General features: G+C 42.8%; 1 protein-coding gene across 1 annotated transcript in view; it reads left to right on the top strand.

The window, feature by feature from the left end:
• Positions 1-1,277: 1,277 nt before the first annotated feature.
• The window catches only part of cacna1ba (calcium channel, voltage-dependent, N type, alpha 1B subunit, a), a 191,635-nt gene continuing 170,129 nt past the window's right edge, over positions 1,278-22,783 (top strand). Inside the window, exons 1-3 of the mRNA XM_068703672.1 lie at positions 1,278-2,175; positions 5,509-5,614; positions 7,272-7,411. Coding sequence (XP_068559773.1) covers positions 1,916-2,175; positions 5,509-5,614; positions 7,272-7,411 — 506 coding nt within the window. The 5' untranslated portion in view covers positions 1,278-1,915. The remainder of the gene's footprint in view (positions 2,176-5,508; positions 5,615-7,271; positions 7,412-22,783) is intronic.

Below are 22,783 nucleotides of genomic sequence, written 5' to 3'. Positions count from 1 at the left end.
TATTCTGGAGCATTAACATTTATTTTTATTGGAACTAAAGGACTCAAACCAGGCAAAAGTGGCGTAGACCGAAGGTACACAGCAGTATACTGTATGTTCACATACATTTAGCCATATAGTATAACTACATGTAACTATATTACTCTATTCTAGACCAGGACTTGACCAAAGCAGGAAAAACTAACCCAGACCACAAGTACACAAAAGTATGTGGACAGGTGGCGTCCACTTACTTTTGACCATATTGTGCGGTTGGCACATTGAAGTGAAGATGTCAGAACGACAGACTGTCGAATAACAGACGAGTCAAATGTGAAATGAGTCATTCCTCAAGGGTTTCCATCAGTAATCATTTCTAGTGAAATATAATGATTTGTGATTTTACTGGGAACTGCTGGAATCCTCTGAAGGTTCCTGAGCTCTGCCTGGGCGTCAGTGGACAGCAGAGTACTGGTCACGATTGCTGCCAAATTGTTAGCTTAGCAAATCCAAATGCAGGTCTGTATTTGTTTGAAATTATAGTGACGTAGACGAAAACTTCCAGATCATTTCATGTCAAGTGAATTCACAGATTCACTTCAACTCATCCACACGCTTGTCTAATCATCATCATCATCATCATCATCATCATCATCATCATCATCATCAACAACAAGACAAAGCTCTGAACTAATGGAACTGTAATTTGAACCAATTTCTCTTGTAGTTAAAATTACATTTTTGCTTTGAGTCCTACAGCGGTTTTTAATAAAGTACTTTCATTCTTGTTTTATAATTGTTTTTTTTAATGTCATAACATAGGATATGTAGTCTGTTAGTTTGAAATTATTTCCATTGTTATTTAGCTACATGCCATTTGTTTGATTTTAACCTGTGCAAAGTAATGCATAACTTGAACATGTCAAATGGTTCCCCGTCAGTTATAATTGTATGTTCATTATAGTCATCTTGAAGCATAAATTGACTTATTTTCATCAATAAATCCTTTTTATAAATTTGAATGTCTTTTTTTACTTTGAAAAGCGTGATATACACTAGTATTACACTAGGCAGGTATTGTACATTATCATGTATTAGTAAACGTTAGTCGATTGTGTTCACTCTCGTGCTCTTATTTTGAAGGTTATCACGGAAGTCCTTTCTGCTCCGTGTAACTTGACCGCGGTGTGGCTCGCTCTCCTCCCTGTTGCTGTGGAAACAGGGCCGGTCCAGGTGGAGCCACTGACTGGCGTCCTGTCGGTCACGTGGGGTCTGGATCGGGAGCAGTGGAGAAAAGTAGTCTGCGTTCTCATCGGCGGGGAGTTGACGTAAAACAAGTTGCTCCGCCGGGGTTAGTGCTCCGGTACCGACACAAAGAGAGTGACGGCGGCGTGTCGTTGACCTGGACCGAGCAGCAAGGCGGTTCTAAGAAGACTCGTCCAGTTTGTGTGGGAATAGAGACGAGTCTTTAGGGAACAGAGATGTTGGTGGACGCTTTCTAGAGGACAACATCTCGACTCGGTTCGCGGTATTTCCTCCGCTGTAGTCTTTACTGTGAAACTGACATTTTCTTTCCTGGATATCGTGGACTTTGAACCGTCGACGCCCTCAGAGGACCGGGGCCGCCGCGCGGTGGAGGAACACCCGTGAAAAACGATGCATCATGGGACCTGATAGTGTAAACTTTGGTGTGGGGGCCAGTGACAGCATGGGGAGCAGCAGAGACGGAGAGATGAGAGACTGACGTTGAGGAAAAAGAGCCTCCTCTCCGTGTTTCCTCGTGGATGTTTGACTCTTCTGCTCGTGGACGTTGCACGCGCCTCAAGGACCTAAAGGACCTGGGGGACCTGGGGGACGGGGCGGCGTGTGCTGGGATGCTCCCTCTCTTTTCAGCTGTCACTTTTGGTTTCTCCAGCAAGACCTGTGCTCTCCCACAATGGCCCGCTTTGAAGACGAACCGTCCGGCCGCTATGGAGGCAGCTGTCCCGCGGGCCCGCCCAGAGGGGCCGTCCGGCCGCCGGGGCCTCCGGGGGTCCAGAGGGTGTACAAGCAGACGATGGCCCAGAGAGCCCGGACCATGGCCATCTACAACCCCATCCCGGTCAAACAGAACTGCCTCACCGTCAACCGCTCTCTGTTCAGCTTCAGTGAGGATAATGTCATCCGGAAATATGCCAAACGGATCACCGAATGGCCATATCCTTCAAGTCCTGTGTCCCCGTCCCGCAGAACGCGAGGTCATTACGCAGAACTGCGCGACAGAATATGTCCATTTAAGGTCCGTGCTAACTGGCAGAATAGTTATGTGTCTCGGTCATGATACACTATCTTAACTTACCTGTTCATTTGGCATAAATACAATATGAACAGAAGTGTGTGTGTGTGTGTGTGTGTGTGTGTGTCACTATGATGTCACACTTCTACAGTTGGTCCTCCTGTTGTTCCTTCATTCTAGACAATATAAATGCTTCCAATTCATTCAGTTTATGTCGACTTTAACAAGAGAAACATTGTGTTCTTATTTTCAGCTTCTGTTGATGAGTGCTCTTTGTTTATAGCTACGTGTCAAGTTCATAAATGAGTTTCTTGTGAAGGTATCTCATATTGTTTAGACTGAGGTCTGCTGATGGAGTGAAAGCTTTGGTCAGAACGTTGCTCATGCTAAGTTCATGAACTGGGTTATAGAGCACATCCAGGGTTAACGGAGGTCTACTTGGTCGACCGTGTCTGTGACACATGGCCGCTGTGGTGTGCAGCTGGTGCTGTCCGTGGTGCTGAACTCCCAGCAGACTGCATGGGTGTGACAGCACACACGGGGCACAGCAGCACGATGCTGCAGGAGGCAGGCTTCAGATGAGCACACACCGTCTCTCAGTGGTGCAGATGTGGGTACTTTGTGAGGACACAGTAAGTTGTGTAATGAGCTCCATTACTTAAGTCACTGGTTGGTTACCCCTGTTGCTTAGCACACATTCATCACTGAATGATGGTGCAGTGGATTACTGAGCCCTCTATCCTGATGCAGAGCATCGGGGATCTGACTGGAGTCCATTGGCCAGCTTCCTCTCCTGAGGGTGTCCTTCTCCTGGCAGACCTGAGCCGTCCTGATGGGGGGCAGAAATACCCAACATCTGCTCAAATCACTGTTTAATATCTTGAAATAAGAAACTGCAGAAATGTGTTTCTATCTCAAAAGAGAAGATGTGAGTGTTTCTATGGAGGACTGTGTCGGAGTATAGGTACAACTAGTTAGCGGCCATTGAGATAAAACACTCCACATTTACACATCCAATTCAGTTTACTTGCACTAGTACTAGTCAGCTGGTGACAGCTGTTTTGTGATGTCTTCTGTGGAGCTTTCTAAAGTCTGAAGAATTAACCCTGGTGACATCATCAGGGTTGTCTCAGCCTGGGCTCAGGACTTGGAGGAGCTGCATTTACCATTCTGAACATCAATATATCATCAAACAACTCTCATCTATGTAAACATGTGGAGCAGTAATGTCTACCTGAGCAGAGGATGCAGTGTGTGTTCTCACAGCTTCACCTCAGGTTAGTGCACGTGAGCGTGCCCCTCTGCTCTGCTCTCATACGGCGGTTACAGCCCATAACGCCATCCAGACAGACAGCCACACAGCGTTGTCATGGAAGCGTAGCACCCACCCTGTAGTTCCCCCTTTAGCTCCGTCAGCACTTGTGATGTAGTTAGCGCTGTTAGCACCGTTAGCTGAGAGCTGCTTGCCGTCAACATACTGAGAGCCGTTGAGAGGCAATAGATATGCTCCCTCTCTCGTATCAGGATGGGGCCTGATGGGATATGTAGCACCCAGTGTTTTGGAGTCAGGATATCTGCTGGTGCATTACTCCATTCTTTTAAAAACCTGTCTCTTTGTGAATGGAAGTAAATGATCTGCTGCTTTCAGTATCAAACTGTATACCACAATTACTATATACTAATCTTTACTGTCTGCTGTTTAAGCAGTTATTATACAAGAAATGAACATACTTTACCATTTAATACTAAGTTGTACAATATGTGTTCTATTGGATGTCAATCAAACTAAGACTTTAGATTGCTAAAGCCAATTGCAGTTAACAATCTTAACAATGAAAAATAATAATAATAATAATAATGAATCTAAGGTGTTCCTCGCTGTGAGCAGCCATAGCTATTTATAATGTGAACACTGAATACTACAGAGCTGCTATGAACTGCTATGTGCAGTATGAACTGTGTGTAGTATGAACTGTGTGTAGTATGAACTGTATGTAGTATGAACTGTGTAGTATGAACTGTGTGTAGTATGAACTGTGTAGTATGAACTGGTGTGTAGTATGAACTGTGTAGTATGAACTGGTGTGTAGTATGAACTGTGTAGTATGAACTGTGTAGTATGAACTGATGTGTAGTATGAACTGTGTAGTATGAACTGATGTGTAGTATGAACTGTGTAGTATGAACTGGTGTGTAGTATGAACTGTGTAGTATGAACTGATGTGTAGTATGAACTGTGTAGTATGAACTGTGTAGTATGAACTGATGTGTAGTATGAACTGTGTAGTATGAACTGGTGTGTAGTATGAACTGTGTAGTATGAACTGTGTAGTATGAACTGATGAGTAGTATGAACTGTGTAGTATGAACTGGTGTGTAGTATGAACTGTGTAGTATGAACTGGTGTGTAGTATGAACTGTGTAGTATGAACTGTGTAGTATGAACTGGTGTGTAGTATGAACTGTGTAGTATGAACTGTGTAGTATGAACTGGTGTGTAGTATGAACTGGTGTGTAGTATGAACTGTATGTAGTATGAACTGTGTGTAGTATGAACTGGTGTGTAGTATGAACTGTGTAGTATGAACTGATGTGTAGTATGAACTGTGTAGTATGAACTGGTGTGTAGTATGAACTGTGTAGTATGAACTGTGTAGTATGAACTGGTGTGTAGTATGAACTGGTGTGTAGTATGAACTGTATGTAGTATGAACTGTGTGTAGTATGAACTGGTGTGTAGTATGAACTGGTGTGTAGTATGAACTGGTGTGTAGTATGAACTGTATGTAGTATGAACTGTGTGTAGTATGAACTGGTGTGTAGTATGAACTGTATGTAGTATGAACTGTGTGTAGTATGAACTGGTGTGTAGTATGAACTGTATGTAGTATGAACTGTGTGTAGTATGAACTTTATATAGTATGAACTGGGAGCTACAGTATGTTGAGGGATTCTCCTGTTTGACAGACAGTCACTCTTCTCTTCTCCTTTGATTTCATCTGACAGTAAAGCTGACATTTATCATTGATGCATGAGCTAGCCAAAGCGTATCTGGTGTACAGTTGAATTGTAGCTGCTTTAAAAATGTGTGTATGTTATAGTGTATGTTGGAAACAGTGTACGTCCAAGAAGTGTGTTCCTGTAGTGGAGAGGACCTTTCTTTGGACATCAGTATGTATATGTATTGTTTTAATGTTGTGCTTTGTGTTTGCATGTGTAGCAACCTGTGGATGTATTGTCCTTAACACTTTCACTCCATTCGAGTATATGATCCTGGCCACCATCATAGCCAACTGCATAGTGCTGGCCCTGGAGCAGCACCTACCGGCCTCAGACAAAACACCCATGTCAGAGCGTTTGGTGAGTAGCCACTGACTGCTTTCTATGTCCTACTGTGCAGCTCTTCATGTGATACAGAAGAACAGATAGAACACTGTGATGCTGCACCCCTGCTTCTCCTGTGTTCATGAGCTACAACATGCTGCTGCCTAAATACATTGAGTGCTTTCATGAATCCCTCAGCATTAGATTTCTTCACAGATAGTTTTGACTACACCTGATCTTGTTCTCTCACTACATTCACTCTTGGACCACAGGACTGTCATCATTCTGGATACTAATGAGTATTTCTTGACCCGTCAGGGAGCTGTGGCCTTCTGTGTGGTCAGGCTGCAACTAACAATTATTTTCATCAATTCATTCTTTAATCTCGTAAATGTCCCAAAACTTGGCAATTTCTCCAAACCCAAGGTCATTGTTCACATTGCAACAGTCCAGACCCCATAGGTACCGGGATCACTACTGCAGCTCACATGACAAAGAAGAGCCGCACGTCCTCTTCTTGGAGAAGCTGGAACCAACACATGTTTGGCCCTCTTGCTTGAAAATTGACATCAAATTGACATCAAAATAGTTGCCGATTTGCTGAGTACCATCTACTGGGCCAGCGATCAAGATTCAAGACGTATTGAGTGACAATCATGACAAATAGTAAATATATAGAGACATACAGAATATAATACCATAAAATAGAATAACATATAAGAAGCAATGAAATGATCCATTGAATAAAAAAGATAAAGAGGTTGCATACAGAGGGTTAGTACCGATCCTTGAGTCTGAAGGCTTATCGGTTCCACAACACTTCCAGAGGTTTACAATGGTCGGAGGAAGGATTTTACAAATGTGGAAAGTACACTTAGTACACAAGTACATATCATCTTATCCTTCATCAGAAGGACCGCAATGTGAACGGTTGAATTAGCCTGTTCTTGTTACATGGTAGCCAGGAATATATGCTCGCATGGATCTGATTGGCCAACACAGAGTCTTGCCAGAAGACGTTGCATTGCATTGTGGTAAAAGTAGATCCAGGTCCAACAGTTTGCTTTGCCTTAGCCCTCTGCATCAGTAGAGCCACTGCAGTGGAGTCTGAACACATTAACACCCTCATCTTCATTTAGCTAGTGAAATAGTTCCTCAACAAGACATTTGCGTAGAGCAGTCTAACATTGTCAAATGATTTAAATCAGAGAGAATGTGATCAAAGAATCCGAGGGAGGAAGTGAACAATCTGATTCAAAGTCAGCTTTCACATCTAAAAGCCAAACATGATCAAATCACAAATTCTCACCAAAAAGAAAGTTTATTTCTGTAATGCCTTATCTATCCATGTTGTTGGTTTATAAAGGATACAAACTGAAATATGCCCGTTTAAATACGCAGCATGTCATATTTTTAACTTGAGGAGACCTTCAGGTCAGCGTTCATGACTTCAGTGTCTTTGAAAGTTGTTCCTGAGAGATCTTCAGGGTGTTGAGCATTAGATAGAGCACTGGAGAGGCTCATGGGACAGTGACTGTGATGGACGTGAAGCTGCTGAAGAAAATCCTATGGACCTTCATTGTATTGGAGTGCAGTGACATTGACTGGCCAATATCAGATTTCATTGACTCGGCCAGATGGAAGAGTGTATTTTCATGAAACCTCCTCACTCTACTCTGCTTTTTCTTGACAGGACGACACAGAGCCCTACTTTATTGGAATATTTTGTTTTGAGGCTGGCATCAAGATCATCGCCCTGGGCTTTGCCTTTCACAAAGGCTCCTACCTGCGTAATGGCTGGAATGTAATGGACTTTGTGGTGGTCCTAACAGGGTAAGTAGCACTGGCCTAATGGCTTCCACAGCTGCTAACTGACAGAGCTGATGGGCAGCAGCGATTAATGAGGGGAGGGGAGAGCTCTGATGTGTGTGTGTGTGTGTGTGTGTGTGTGTGTGTTGCATTTCTAATGATCAGTAGAGCCGAGCCATTCCAGATGTCTGCGTGTTTCCTTCCTGTCTGCATAAACGGATTCTTGAGAAGGGGGTACTGTAAACCACAGAGAACTAGTATGAGGGCAGAAATTACTGCAACATCAAATTCTAGCAACATATTGTTTGTGGTGTCCCATCACACATTTACAAATGATGAAAACCATAGACATTTTCCAACTTTAAGTCATTATGATTTGCTGTCTCATCAGTGCTCCATTAGTGTGACAGTGTGCAGCTGAACTCCATGCTCAGCTGATACTACAACACTGCAGGACTACAAATATGTTGGTGTTCTCTAGAACGGCATTATCAGATACATGCAGACATTTGAACCTGATACAAAGTATGAGTCATATTTTAATGTATGGAAAGTGCATGAGCTCACTGGTTCCCAGCCTGCTTCTGTCAGATGCAGCGCTACAATCCTGCCAGATTAATTCAAGTACAACAAAAAAGTATACATTTTCATACAATGTTCACTTAGGTTAAGTTTACGTTTGTACTTCTACCTCTCAAAAACTATTTACAAATGACTTTCAGCTTCTTACATGTTTCCATTACTTTTATTCAGAGAATTAATGTAACTAAGTACACTAATGTACTTAAGTACAGATTCAAGGTACTTGAATACCGCAATTTATGTTTTTCCATTTTATGCAACTTTGTACTTCTACTCAAGTACATCTTAGAGCTAAATAAAGTGTTTGAAAAACTTCTTGGACCATCTGGAAAATGCATCGTCACAAAGCTGAAAACAGGCTGCTGTTGTTTTTAGAGATACAAGGTTCTAACGGGAAAGAGAGCTACAAATATTATGATGATCTTATAGATTATGATGCATTGCTGTAGATCGAAGTAGCCAACAGGATACAGACGTTGTACTGCACTAGCAATACGTTTTCTGTAAGTACTTTAACTACATTTAGCTGATGACACTCACATACTTTTACTTTAGTAAGGTTTTGAATGCACCACCACTATACTATACCACATTATACTATACTGAGTCCAAACCTTTAAATCCGCCCACTCCACCGAATTAGAGTGTAAAGAGTTGACAATTTAGTCTGATTTCACAACTACTATTCTTCCACCACTGCTCTTAGCTATTTCAGCCACTAATGCATTACATGAAGCTATCGTTGTCTTTTGTTCATTATTGTCTATATACATATATATATACATACACATATACAGTATGTATATATATATATGTATACACCATAGATGAGTTCTCTGTACAACTTATTTTAGGGGGTTCTGAGTGGACCCTTTCACAGATGGTTCTTGATAGAACCCTTTACGTTGGGTTCGAGGTAGAACCCTCTGAATGGGTTCCAAGTGGAACCTTTATAAAAACTAATTGTTTAGTCTATGAAATGGTAGATGTAATATAAAATACAAGTGGCCAAAGTAATATTTTCTAATTGATTATTTTGTCAAACCAACAGTCAAGATCATTGACATTTCTAACAAATCCCAATTTTTGCATAACCATAATCAGCAAAAGTTTAGTAATTGAAATGATAGACCCTTCAGGCTGTTATCACAGTTATTGTAGGTTTAACAAACTGATGAAGTGAACTATTGTTTCAGCACTTTGTAAAGCTGACACGGCTCGTTTATGATGGGTGTGGACTAATGGAACCGGGGTATTGTTGACTGTGATACTCAGCAGCTGGTTGTACTGTCTACAGCCTACACCTCCTGAACAATACTGCCACATGGGGACTGATGTTTGCTGTATGCCAAGCAGACTTTTAAATAGAACTACACCAGTTGTAAGCTCTTCTTTCATTGGTCCATCTCAGACTGTCTGTTGAGTAAACAGACAGAGGATCCCTTGGTATTGGTATTGAGAAAGCTGGTATGGGAATTGGGCTGTTGGTGTGTGTGTGTGTTGTGTGCATGGGGGGGTGGGGTCTCTTGGTGCTTGCTGGTTCCTTCAGGAGACGGCCTGGCCCCTCTTACATAAAGATACAGAGATTTATTTGGAGCTTGTATCAGGAACCTCTTTGCAATATATAGCTCCTCCACCAATTCCCAAACCACTCATCATCGTGTCGGCCCTCCCACTGGGATTCACTGGGATTCACTGGGAGTCACTGGGATTCACTGGGATTCACTGGGAGTCACTGGGATTCACTGGGAGTCACTGGGATTCACTGGGATTCACTGGGAGTCACTGGGATTCACTGGGAGCCACTGGGAGTCACTGGGATTCACTGGGAGTCACTGGGAGTCACTGGGATTCACTGGGATTCACTGGGAGTCACTGGGAGTCACTGGGATTCACTGGGAGTCACTGGGATTCACTGAGCCTTTGTTCTTGTTGGCTGAAATAAAGGGGAAGCAGTCAGTGGAAAGCATGATGTTCTCTTTTCTCATAAATGTTTTATCACGGGTGTTTCAGAAGTCTTTTTTTCAAAATGTTAAGACTGGACAATTTGGAACTAACTCATAAACTCTTTGAATTAGCATAACACACGCCCCTCCCTGCAACGTCAACCCGTCTGTGGTCAGAGAGCGTCTTCCCTGAAAGCCTTCTGACAGAAGACAGTGAGAAGAGGTTGTACAGTTGACGTTGCGACCGTGACCGAGTGTGTGAAGTGAGTGTGCACCTCTGTGTCCGTCCACGGCAAATCTCACATTCTCCTGTAACAAACGGCATCATATGTTTGGTGTCCAGTTCTGGCTGCATGCTCAAGGACCTCTGGTGGTTGCAGTGACTCTTTTGTGTGTTTGATACTACCACTGCCTGCCTGCTGACTCCTCACTCACTCCTGCAGACGCTTCTCTGTGGCCATCAGCAGCAGGAGGAAAACAGTTACACACTCTTATTGTTTTTTGACAGGTGTTTGACTCACGGCTAACAGAGCTACACACATAGCTGACTGCATCCCCGCTGCTCTAGTGGCTGCTCTGCTTTAAGGTTTCTCCTTTTCTTCTTCAATGTTTGTGCAAGTATGTATGAGCTGTGTGAGTGCACGTGTGTGTGTGTGTATGTGAATATGAGCACGTATGCAACGTGTTCATGCTGCTGAGTTTAGAGATGAGGGCTAGTGAGAGTTCTCCTGTGGGTAGACGGAGCCTCCGTCTGTCTGTCTGTCTGTCTGTGTGTGTGTGTGTGTGTGTGTGTGTGTGTGTGTGTGTGTGTGTGTGTGTGTGTGTGTGTCTGTCTGTCTGTCTGTCTGTCTGTGGGGATGGGAGTGGCCCAAGCAGGCCTGATTGAATTGGAGCTGAGCAGGCTGACTTGATAACTGTAATTGAGGCCATTACAGCAGGAGTCTGGACTTCCTATCAGTGCCTCGCTACACTGCCTGCTGCAGCCACATTTTCAGGGCTGATACTCATACTCATATGAAGTGTATGCAGCTGAATGCACTTAAACACACATGCACACACATGCACACATATATCAACAAATCACTTCTTTGTGATGATGTCCATTTCCTGCAGGATGTGCTGTGTAGAAACCCATAGCTATTAGGCATCAGCAATGACTCACTGCATTCAGCTCATTGACAGGATTTAGAAAATGTCAGCTCAGCTACTTGTTTGTAATATCAGTGTGACGTTTTCTTTGATGTTAATGAAAAGATCGGGCGGTTCTGCAACCACTGCGGCGAGTACAAGAGAGTCCAACATTACACTGGGTGGGTTTCTTCTAGCAGCCACTGGGTATGGGGATTCAACCCTACAGGGAATTTCCAAAAACAGTGAGCCCCATGAAGCTGCAGAGATGAAAGCATCCCCTTTTAAAATAATAGTCCAATATCTTTCTGACAGAGTGAAGAGCTGGAGGCAAGAAGTGGTTAACCATTGTTTCATTCATACACAAACAGAGTTACTTTAGCTAGCTGTTTCTTGGTGTACAACAACACTACCAGAGACAGTTTATTCTCAGAAAAGAGCAAATAAGTGTATTTCACCAAATATCAAATTGTTTTATATACAAGGCTCTATCTGTGTTTTATCAGCCATATTCTTATTTGATTCATTATACTCTACAGGAGTGATTCTGCTAGGTGTGGTCACTGGGCCTTTACAGTAGCCCACTAATGCCTCACTGATACCTCTGTTGGTCACATGACTCTCACTGTCCACTCTGTAGGGCTCCTTTAGGAGCCTTCTGGGACTTGTTACATCATGTATTGCTGGTATGTAATGATATATTCCTTATTAGGGCCCGAGCCACCGACAACGTCGGGCCAGCGAATGCCCTATTGAAATTCTATGGGGTATTATTATTATTATTAGGGCCCGAGCACCGACGAAGTTGGGCGAAGGCCCTATTGTAATTCAAAGAATTATTATTATTATTTCTCCTCTAAAATCGCATTTTTCAGGGCTTTATCATACTCAAAAACTCCCCAAATTTGGCAGGCGGATCAGGACTGCGTGAAAATTTGACATTTTATGGGTCGCATGCTCATGTATGACAAAATGGCTCACTAGCGCCCCCTACAGTTTCACAGGCCACGGCCTTCACCCAACATGTCTGATTAACATGAACTTTGACACACATATTCAGCTCCATCTGCTCTACAATCATTACACTCAAATTTTTTAGCTCCGCCCATTCAGATTTCCACCATTTTCATTTTTGTGAAAAACACATTTTTGCAAACTGCTGCTAAACGCTGTGTCAGATTGCTACCAAATTTGCTGTGGATCATTATTCATTCAATTTCATCAAAACCCCCCCAAAAGTTTTTTGATAACTTATCGCGTTATCAAGTTATGGGCCAATGAATTTATCAGGGGCTTTGTATTTTCACGAACTCCTCCTACAGTATTTATGCGATCGGCTTCAAATTTGGTCAGCACGATCTTAAGACTTTTATAATGAAAAGTTATCAAAATCATGAGTTTTCATGCAACAACCTTGGCGTGGCGTGGCATCCATTTTGGTCAATTTTTCATGAAAATTGAAGTTGTTGTAACTCCAAGGTACATTGTCAAATCTGCCCAAAATTTCTTATGCAGGATGCTAGTCCAGGCCTAAAAACATTCCCATGCCTCAATTTTCACATAATCATAGCGCCACCTACTGGCAAAGGGAAATGACAAGTTTTACACTTTGATGTACTCTGCCTAGCCATTTCACCAGATCAACCTCACATTCTAGAAAGAAAGCCTTTAGACATTGACGATAGTTCATCATGAATATTGTGAGGTTTCGTATAACTCTGTTGCCGTGGCAACGCTTTGTTCGCCATGAAAAAGCAAGCTGATTTTTCTGTGATTTGGGATACTCAAAAACTCATGAAACTTTGTACATATGTCGTAGGTGATGAAATTAAAGATCTCATGTGGATTTTTGGCTTGGTCGTTATAAATTGTCTCGATAGCGCCCCCTGCAGATTTTCAACAAAGCAGCCCCAGCGCCTCGTTTAACCTACATGTATGAAATTTGGTTGGCACATGTATCCTATGGAGACTTACAAAAAAGTCTCTTGGGACCATGCTCTAAAATCAACCAAAAGTCGTCCATTTAGATTTTTATGTGAATTTTCCCTCGATTTCTAGTTGCTATACTTTAACAAACTCCTCCTAGGGACTTTGTCAGACCCACTTCACATTTGGACTGTACAATCCAAAGACCTTTGTGATTAAAAGTTATCAAAAGCTTTATGTTTGATGGAATGGCGTAGCTGTGGCGTGGCGTTCATTTTATGCGACTCCCATTAAACTACGTTTTCAGGCTTTGTATTTTGACAAACTCCTCCTACAGAGTTTATGCGATCAACATCAAATTTGGTCAGGACAATTTAAAGACCTTTGTGATGAAAATGTATCAAAATGGTGAGTTTTCATTGAACGACCTTGACATGGCGTGCGCCCACTTCGCTCACATTTTGTGCCATTCGCTATGAAAGAGGGAGTTGTTGTAACTCAGAGGTACAATGTCCAATCTGCCCAAAATTTGTTATGCATAATGCTATTTCAGGCTTGAGCACATTTCCATGCCAAAATGTTCTCAAAGTCATAGCGCCACCTACTGGCAAAAGGAAATGACACGTTTTATACTTTGATGTACTCCTCCTAGCCAGTTGATCTGATGGACCTCACATTTTCTGAGGAAAGCCTTGAGACATTGATGATACTTCATCATGAATTTTGTGAGTTTTCATTAAAATATGTTGCTATGGCAACGCATTATTCATCGTGAAATGGAAGCTCAGTTTTCTGTGGCTTAGGATGAACAAATAGTCATGGAACTTTGCACATGTGTCAAAGGTGATGAACATAAATAACTAATATGGGGTTTTGCCTTTTCTTTTAGAAATTGCCTTGACAGTGCCCCCTACCAATATTCAAAAGAGCAGCCCCAGCGGTACATTTCACCTAGCTGTATGAAATTTAGTAGACACATGTAACACATTGAGACTTTAAAAAAAGTCTCTTGAGACTATGCTCTAAATTATACTGGAAGTCTGCTATTTTGATTTTTGTTTGAATTTTCCATTCATTTTTGACCATTTCTAGGCGCTATACTTTAACGAACTCCTCCTAGGGAATTTTGCGGATCCAATTCAAATTTGGTCAGTACTATCTAAAGACCTTTGTGATTAAAAGTTATCAAATTATTTACGTTTGATTGAATGGTGTAGCCGTGGCGTGGCGGCCATTTTATGTGACTCCCCATGAAACAGCAAGCTGATGTATCTCCACTGGACTTGTTCAAATCTGTCCCAAACTTGCCATGCTTGATACCAGTTATGGCCTGAGGATGTCTACAAGCCAATTTTCCATATAAGTCAAAGCGCCACCTAATGGCGAAAGGAAATCAGCGTTATTTGACAAACAATATCCGATTCACATGTAATTTACATAGATAGATAGATAGATAGATAGATACTAACTTTATTGATCCCGCGAGGGGAAATTATTTTGTTACAAGCAGCAATAGGTTACAGAGCAGCAATAGGTCACAGGTAAAAAAATCTTAATATTATATAAAAAGAAAAATACAAGAAAGATACACGTCACACTATATACAGATATAATATAGTAAAGATGTTATATAAAAAATGCACACTATATACACAGTGAATAGAACAGAATAATATTAAATCAACTAAATAAACAGTAGTGCAGAGGTTTAATGATTTGATTTGGCCCGAGGTGATTTATTGTACAGTCTTATAGCAGTAGGCAGGAATGTTCTCCCGTACCTGTCCTTATGACAGCGGAGCTGGATCATTCTGTTGGAGAAAGTGCTCCGCTGTCCCTGCAGTAGGTGGTGGAGAGGGTGGTCCTGGTTATCCAATATGGATGATAGTTTCTTCAGTGTCCTCCTCTCCACCACCTGTTCCAGACTGTCCAGTTTACAGCCGATGATGGAGCCGGCCTTCTTAACCAGTTTGTTAAGTCTGTTGGTGTCTCCGGCTCCAATGCTGCTCCCCCAGCAGACTACGGCGAAGTACAGTGCACTGGCCACAACAGACTGGTAGAACATCTCCAACATCTTGCTGCACACGTTGAAGGATCGAAGTTTCCTCAAGAAAAAGAGTCGACTCATCCCCTTCTTGTACACAGCGTTGATGTTGGCCTTCCAGCTCAGTCTGCTGTCGATGGAGACACCCAGGTACTTGTACTCCATCACCATGTCCACGTCCTCTCCCAGAACTCTCAGTGGCTGTGGAGCCGTCGTCCTCCTCCTGAAGTCGACCACCATCTCTCTGGTCTTGGCCACGTTCAGAAGCAGGTGATTTCTACCGGCCCACTCCACAAAGTCATCCACTACTGCCCTGTACTCCTCCTCCCATCCGTCCCTTATACACCCGACCACTGCAGAGTCATCAGAGAACTTCTGCAGATGGCATGACCCTGAGTTGTACTGGAAGTCAGTGGTGTACAGGGTGAACAGGAAGGGAGACAGAACAGTTCCCTGTGGGGCTCCAGTATCACTGACCACCGTATCAGACAGCACACGGCCCAGTCGGACAAACTGTGGTCTGCCTGTGAGGTAGTCAGTGATCCAGGAGACAGTGGACGCGTTAACCCCCACCTCCCGCAGCTTCTCACTCAGTAGCACTGGTTGGATGGTGTTAAATGCACTGGAGAAGTCAAAGAAAGTGATTCTCACAGAGCCACCGGTTCCATCCAGGTGCGACTGAGCTCGTTGCAGCAGGTAGATGATGGCGTCGTCCACTCCCACATGAGGCTGGTATGCAAATTGCAGAGGGTCCAGTGATGATTTCACCTGCGGTCGGAGGTGGGCCAAGACCAGCCTCTCCAGCACCTTCATCACATGAGATGTGAGGGCAACTGGTCGGTAGTCATTGAGGCCAGATGGTGTCGTCTTCTTAGGAACAGGAACCAGGCACGACGTCTTCCACAGCACCGGGACTTCCTCCTGCTTCAGGCTCAGGTTGTAGAGGTGTTGTAGGACATCAGACAGCTGGATGGCGCAGGTCTTCAGGACCCTGGGGCTGATGCCATCAGGTCCCTCAGCCATGCATTGGTGGAGTCTCTCCAGCTGTCTTCTAACCTGGCCAGTCGTCACAGAGAGGGGGGGGAGGGTGGTCATGGTGTCGGTGGTGGAAGAGCCCTTTGAAGTAGAGGGCTCATTGTCCGTGCCGCTCACCAGGGGGGACAGAGGGGGGAGGGGAGGAGGCAGCCGAGGTGTTTGTGAGGTGAGGTGTGTTGAGGAGACAGATGAGGGCTGTGAGCTAAATCTATTGAAGAAAGAGTTTAGCTCGTTGGCCCTCTCCAGGGAGCCCCCTGGTTGTCTCCCTCCCACCTTGAAGCCAGTAATCAGCTTCATCCCGGTCCACACCTCCCTCACATTGTTCTGCTGGAGTTTGGCCTCCAGCTTCCTCCTGTAGGTGTCCTTGCACTCCCTGATCTTCAGCTTCAGGTCACGCTGGACTCTCCTGAGCTCGTCCCTGTCCCCAGACCTGAAAGCAGCTTTCTTCTTATTAAGAAGTGCTTTCAGGTCGCTGGTGATCCATGGCTTGTTGTTAGGGAAGCAGTGTACAGTCCGGGATGGAATGGTAGTGTGTTCACAGAATTTTATGTATTCTGTGATACAGTCCGTCATGCTGTTGATGTCCTCCCCATGTGGTCCACACAGCATACATGATGTTGTCTACACTTGATATAGACCCTAAAAGAGCACTTGTTGTAGAGCAACATAATGCATGTTTGCATGTGTTCTCTAGCGCCACATAGTGGATTCAGGAACTAGTAGAATATTGGTGTAGCCCTTGTTAAAAATTAATTCAGACATCAGGATATAAATAGTTTTCTAAAACCAAGTTAAAACTGTACAAGTATGGGTAAAAATAGATATGGGTGGATAAAATGTATTTCAATAAGAGACTCATAAGCTTTACAGTTCAAAAGTTGCAGTTCATGCAAATGAGCATAGTTTGTTTGTTCGTGTGTTCTCCCTAACAGCCTAACTTGTGTAGCAGTATATGTCAATCTTTGTTTTGATTTTGTTTAATTGGCTTGTCCTGAAACTAACAGCCAATCCAAGCCCATTCTCATGTAGAGGGGTGGGGCTTAGTCGTATGCGGCCAGGTTCAGTGTGTTGGAGAAATGGAGAAGCGAATTATCACTATCAAGTGAATAGTGACTATTGTGAGAGTGCAATAATGTTCATAACTTAATGGCTGACGACCAGTTATCCTATGGTTGGACTGTTGTGATGTACAAGAGGTAAATACGAGTTTGTGAATTGTTTTCTATACTGTGACTAAATGTTATAGTGTAAAACAAGTTGTGTTACTAATCGCGATTAGCCGTTAGCATTATCATAATAACCGTTAGCTTTGCTTTCATACTGTTAGCTGTGCTTTTATACTGTTAGCTGTGCATTTGAAACCAGTTGTTAAGCCCCAGCCTATTTTTAGGCCTCAGCTCGAAAATAGCATACCCATACTACAATGAGTGTAGTGTTGCAACTGTAAGGGCTATTTTAATACGTTTGGTAATAAAATAACCCTAACACTTGTGAGATGTGTTTATATGTGTAAATATTAGTAGATATGTTACTGGTTAAGAGTAAATTAAGATGGCACACAGCACAAATTGAAAATTCTAACTTTCGCCTGAAAAAAAAAGCTATTTCAGGATTTTTTTTTTTAGAAATCATGTAGATCCAAGCTTTCAAGCTGTCCCAGATCATAGAACTATATGTCTCTATTCACATTTTCACTTAGATAAAATGAAGCATTCATAAGCTAGAGAGGATACAGTACAGAAATTTCAGGCGAGGATTCCAATATTTACACATGTTGCACAATGTGTGTTATTTTAACTTTATGATGTACCAAACTATATATTTCACTTGTATATATCACTAATGGTGTTCACTACATCTAAATAGAGCAGTTTGGGCTTTATTTGAAGGCCCTAAGCACTTTCTAAGCTCTTTCTAAGTCTCTGTGTTCATTCAACTTTTTTCAGATCCAGCCCTCTCTCTCTGTTCAGGGCTGCAGCTCAGCCCCCCTTTCTCCGATTTTCGCCATTGAGCCCTCCTATAAGCCAATAGAATTGCAGGGAATTGAAAGTTAGATGATTGACAGCATTAATAGCCAATCAGAATAAAAAACGTCCCATCTGATGTCAGATCTGAAATCCAATTTGCTGAGACTACATCCCTCCCCAGAAGCCGACCAGTATCGGAGAGACACGAATCGAACGGATTCACACGGAGCACATGCAGCTGGGCATACAGAGACGTGGAAGTACGGAAATATTTATTTTTTTCGCTGTGATTCGACCAAAAGTGAGTACAATATTCGATAAAGCTGTGTGACTTTTTTTGTGCTTGATGCTGAATATCTCTGCGATGGTTTACCGGGGAGAGAAATGGAGGATATCTCCGTAATCTGCGTCAAGCGGACATGCTTTTTCATGCAGCATTTTCGTAGCTAGCACGTAGCAGCTGTTTTCTCTGGTCAGGTCCAGTGATATTGAGTTATGATTTATGATATTTTGTTATTTGTTTGCTTGGCTGATGGGAGTTGTGGCTTGGTTCATGTTGTTCCCAAGTTTCTGATGTTTTTCCAGAACTATAACATCATTATATTCGTTCTTCGTGGGTTCTTTGGCAGTCACTTTGTACACTAAACTCTGTACGTTTTATGTACACTTGCGTCCAAATGGGGGACCTCGGGGCTTAAGCTATTGATAGATCACCATGAAGTAGTGTATGGACTTGTTGCTTAGATGATTTATTTGATTCAGGAGACGGACGTTGGACTGTGACTAAATGTTACAGTGTAAAACAAGTTGTGTTGCTAATCGCGATTAGCCGTTAGCATTAGCATACTAACCGTTAGCTTTGCTTTCATACTGTTAGCTGTGCATTTGAAACCAGTTGTTAAGACAAGCTATTGCTAGATCACCATGAAGTAGTGTATGGACTTGTTGCTTAGATGATTTATTTGATTCAGGAGACGGACGTTTGACTGTACGAGAGAATCGGGAATGCTCATTTGGATAGATTTATTTGTAACTTGGGATACTCAACTCATGGAACTTTGTACATATGTCATAGGTGATGCAAATACAGATTTCATGTGGATTTTTGGCTTGGCCGTTATAAATTGCCTCGATAGTGCCCCCTGCAAATTTTCAACAAAGCAGCCCCAGCCCCATATATGAAATTTAGTAGGCACATGTACCACATGTAGATTTAAAAAAAGTCTCTTAAGACTATGCTGTAAACCATACTGGAAGTCTGGTCTGATCTTTGTGTGCATTTTCCATTCATTTTTGACCATTTCTAGGTGCTATACTTTAACAAACTCCTCCTAGGGAGTTTTTCAGATCCACTACAATCTAAAGACCTTTGTGATTAAAAGTTATCAAAAGCTTTACGTTTGATTGAATGGTGTAGCCGTGGCGTGGCGGCCATTTTACGTGACTCCCCATGAAACAGCAAGCTGATGTATCTTCACTGGACTTGTTCAAATCTGTCCCAAACTTGCCATGCTTCATAACAGTCATGGTTTGAGGATGTCTACAAGCCAATTTTCCATCTAAGTCAAAGCGCCACCTAATGGCGAAAGGAAATCAGCGTTATTTGACAAACAATATCCGATTCACATGAAAGTTACATGATGTTGTCTACACTTGATATAGAGCAACATAAATTATGTTGACGCACGTTGTTTAGCGCCACACAGTGGTTGCAGGAAGTGGTGGACTATTTGCAAAGCACAATTTCCAGGGTCAAATACTCCAAGCAGGAAAAAAACGTCTAACTCGTGGTCGCGTTATCTGATGGTCGCAGACATTCTTGGCCGCGTAAGCTGAGGTCTCGTAAGTACCCTCGACATACGCAAAGATGCGAGGGCCCGCTCATCACTGCTTGCAGCTTTAATTATTATTATTATTATTATTAGGGCCCGAGCCACCGACAACGTCGGGCCAGCGAAGGCCCTATTGAAATTCTATGGGGTATTATTATTATTATTATTATTATGATTTTTATTTTTGTACTTTGGGCGCATATTTGGGATACTTGCCATACATGAAAACTCACCAAATTTTGCAGACTTGTCAGGCCTGGTGAAAATAGAGGTATGATATAGGTTTCATATATGTGTGAAAAGAAATGTCTCTCTAGCGCCCCCTACAAGTTGGACCGGCGACGCCCCTCGGCCAGTATGTCCGATTTACTCGAAATTCGACACACATGTCCAGATCCACTAGCTCTACAAAAAAGCCTCTCAGACCCCTAATCTCCGCCTGGAAAAATTTTCCGCCATCTTGAATATTGTGAAAAACACATTTTTGAGAACTCCTCCTACACACTTGGTCCAATTGCTACCAAATTTTCTGTGGATCATTATTGGATCAAGACCACATGAAGTTATCAAAAGCTTGTTGATATCTTAAAGCGTTAAGAAGATACGGACCAATGAACTTCTTGGGGCGTGGCTTGTTTTTCAATACACATAACTTCTCAACCGTTTATCCTAAAATCACCAAATTTGCAGTATTTGTGCATATTGCATGGTGGAACATACGCTGCAATTTTCATTCCATTCAACCCATAGGGGGCGCTACAGTAATTCACTCAATTTCAGTTTTTTGGTGATTTTTCGCGTTTTCAGTATCTCAGAGAGACTTACAAATAAGTCTTTTGGGACCATGCTCTAAACCGTACCGGAAGTCGGCCATTTTGATTTTTGTGTCATTTCTCAATGGATTTAGGCTCATTTCTAGTCGCTATACTTTAACGAACTCCTCCTAGGCACTTTGTCGGATCCACTTCAAATTTGGTCGGTACAGTCTCAAGACCTTTGTGATTAAAAGTTATCAAAAGCTTTACGTTTGACGGAATGGCTTAGCCGTAGCGGGCGGCTACTTTACGTGACTCCCCATGAAAAAGGCTGATGTAACTCAGCCGGACTTGTTCCAAACGCTCCTAAACTTCCCCTGCTTGATAACACTCATGGCCTGAGGATGTCTACAAGCTCATTTTCACAAATACTCACAGCGCCACCTGCTGGCCAAAGTAATTCTGCGTTTTCCGATTTACATGACTTTTACACAATGTCGTCTACAGTTGTTATAGAGCAACATAAAACATGTTTTTGCATGCTCTGTAGCACCACACAGCGGATACAGGATGCTGTGGACTATTTGCATAGCATCATTTCCTGCGTCACGCGGTCCAAGCAGAAAAACATCATCGGACTCCGACGCGCGTTGTCCGACTGTCGCAGACGATCTCGGCTGCATACGTTGGAGTCCCGCCGGCACCCCCGACGTGCGGGAGGAGGCGAGGGCCCGTTCATCGCTGCTTGCAGCTTTAATTGCATTTGATTTCAGTCAATGTTTCCATGGGTTTCCCCACAATGCCTTTTCATAAACACCAAGAAAGGGAGGTGAACTCTTCTGGGCATTCAACTGTTATTTGTACACATCAGGAGTCATGGCACTGTACCAGGAGGACCAGAGAGAGTCAAGCTGGACAAACTGGTGCTCTGCCTTTTCTATGTCACTAAATCTGTCCCTGGATGTACATGACTCTGCCTGCAGTCAATTAGCAATGGGCAACAAAGGGGAAAAACAACTCAGTAGTCCATAAATGCAAGGAGTGTTGTCATTATCTGTCATCTGCAGTATTTCAGGGTGGGGGTTCCTTTAAGTGGTAATTCAGTTTCATTACAACTTGGCTCTTAGCTGGGCTCTCATATTATTAATAATAACATTGTACTTTGTATCACCATTGTATCAAGTCATCAGCTGAGATCTGGGCACATGGCAACTTTGATTAGACAATAATGTGAATTGTGATTCTTTTCTGTAAATGAAACGACAGGCCTGTGTAAGTTTTCTCCATAATATTAAACAAGATATAAAAGTGGGGTCATATTTGTTGATTACCTCTGATTAGTGTGGTGGGCTGCATGAACACAAGAGCCTTGATTCAGGTCCCAGAGGCCAGGCTGGAGCTCTCCTATGTTCCAATTAGATGTGCCCCCACCCAGATCAATAGTGTATTGAGCTTCACGCACAGGGAATAGATTCACTTCAGCACTTCTCTGTATAGCTGGCTGGATCAAAGCTACTGCTGTTGGGTCTCTGCAGTGGTTCGTTCCTACAGTGCAGCCAGGCCTCCATACTGCCACACACAGCTTAGCATAGCACTGCTCGGTTATACGTCTCACGACAGGAATGAGGTGGCTCCGTTAAGACATTTCAATCTTCTTGTGTGTTTTTACATGCAGTATGAAAGATGCCTGAGGTCTGGGGAGGAAGTGAAACATACAACTATCACATTTTAAAAAATCCTACCCTTTTTAATGGAAATAGTTTCATATAAATCCAATTAATAGGCTGTTGTGACTGGCTTGCCCCCATAATCTCTTCATAAAATTCACTCCATTCAGGTCACGTTTGAACCTAAAGCCACAAGTCAACATATTGGCCTCATTTGAATTTGTTCTGCTTGTGAAGCCCTAAGACCCTCTGAGTCATAGTGGTGCAGACTTTGCACCGATGAGGTGGTAATCTAATTGGGTGTTAGTGGATATTTTACGGCTCGCTATGACATAACTTAAAAATGACATTTTAATACATGCTTGGTATTCTTTCAAACAAGGCAGATCTACTTGGATTGATTCAAGTTTGACTCGTGCTAACATGTTTCTTCCATAAGTGCTTGAAGGATGTGTAGTAGTAGTCGTCGTCGTAGTAGTAGTAGTAGTAGTAGTAGTAGTAGTAGTAGTAGTGC

The sequence above is a fragment of the Cebidichthys violaceus genome, unplaced genomic scaffold, assembly GCF_023349555.1.
Source record: "Cebidichthys violaceus isolate CVI_PGR_0920_01 unplaced genomic scaffold, fCebVio1.0.p SCAF_9, whole genome shotgun sequence".
Classification (NCBI taxonomy): domain Eukaryota; kingdom Metazoa; phylum Chordata; class Actinopteri; order Perciformes; family Stichaeidae; genus Cebidichthys; species Cebidichthys violaceus.
The sequence above is the reverse complement of the archived record's forward strand: the minus strand, read 5'-3'. Positions and strand labels throughout refer to the sequence as shown.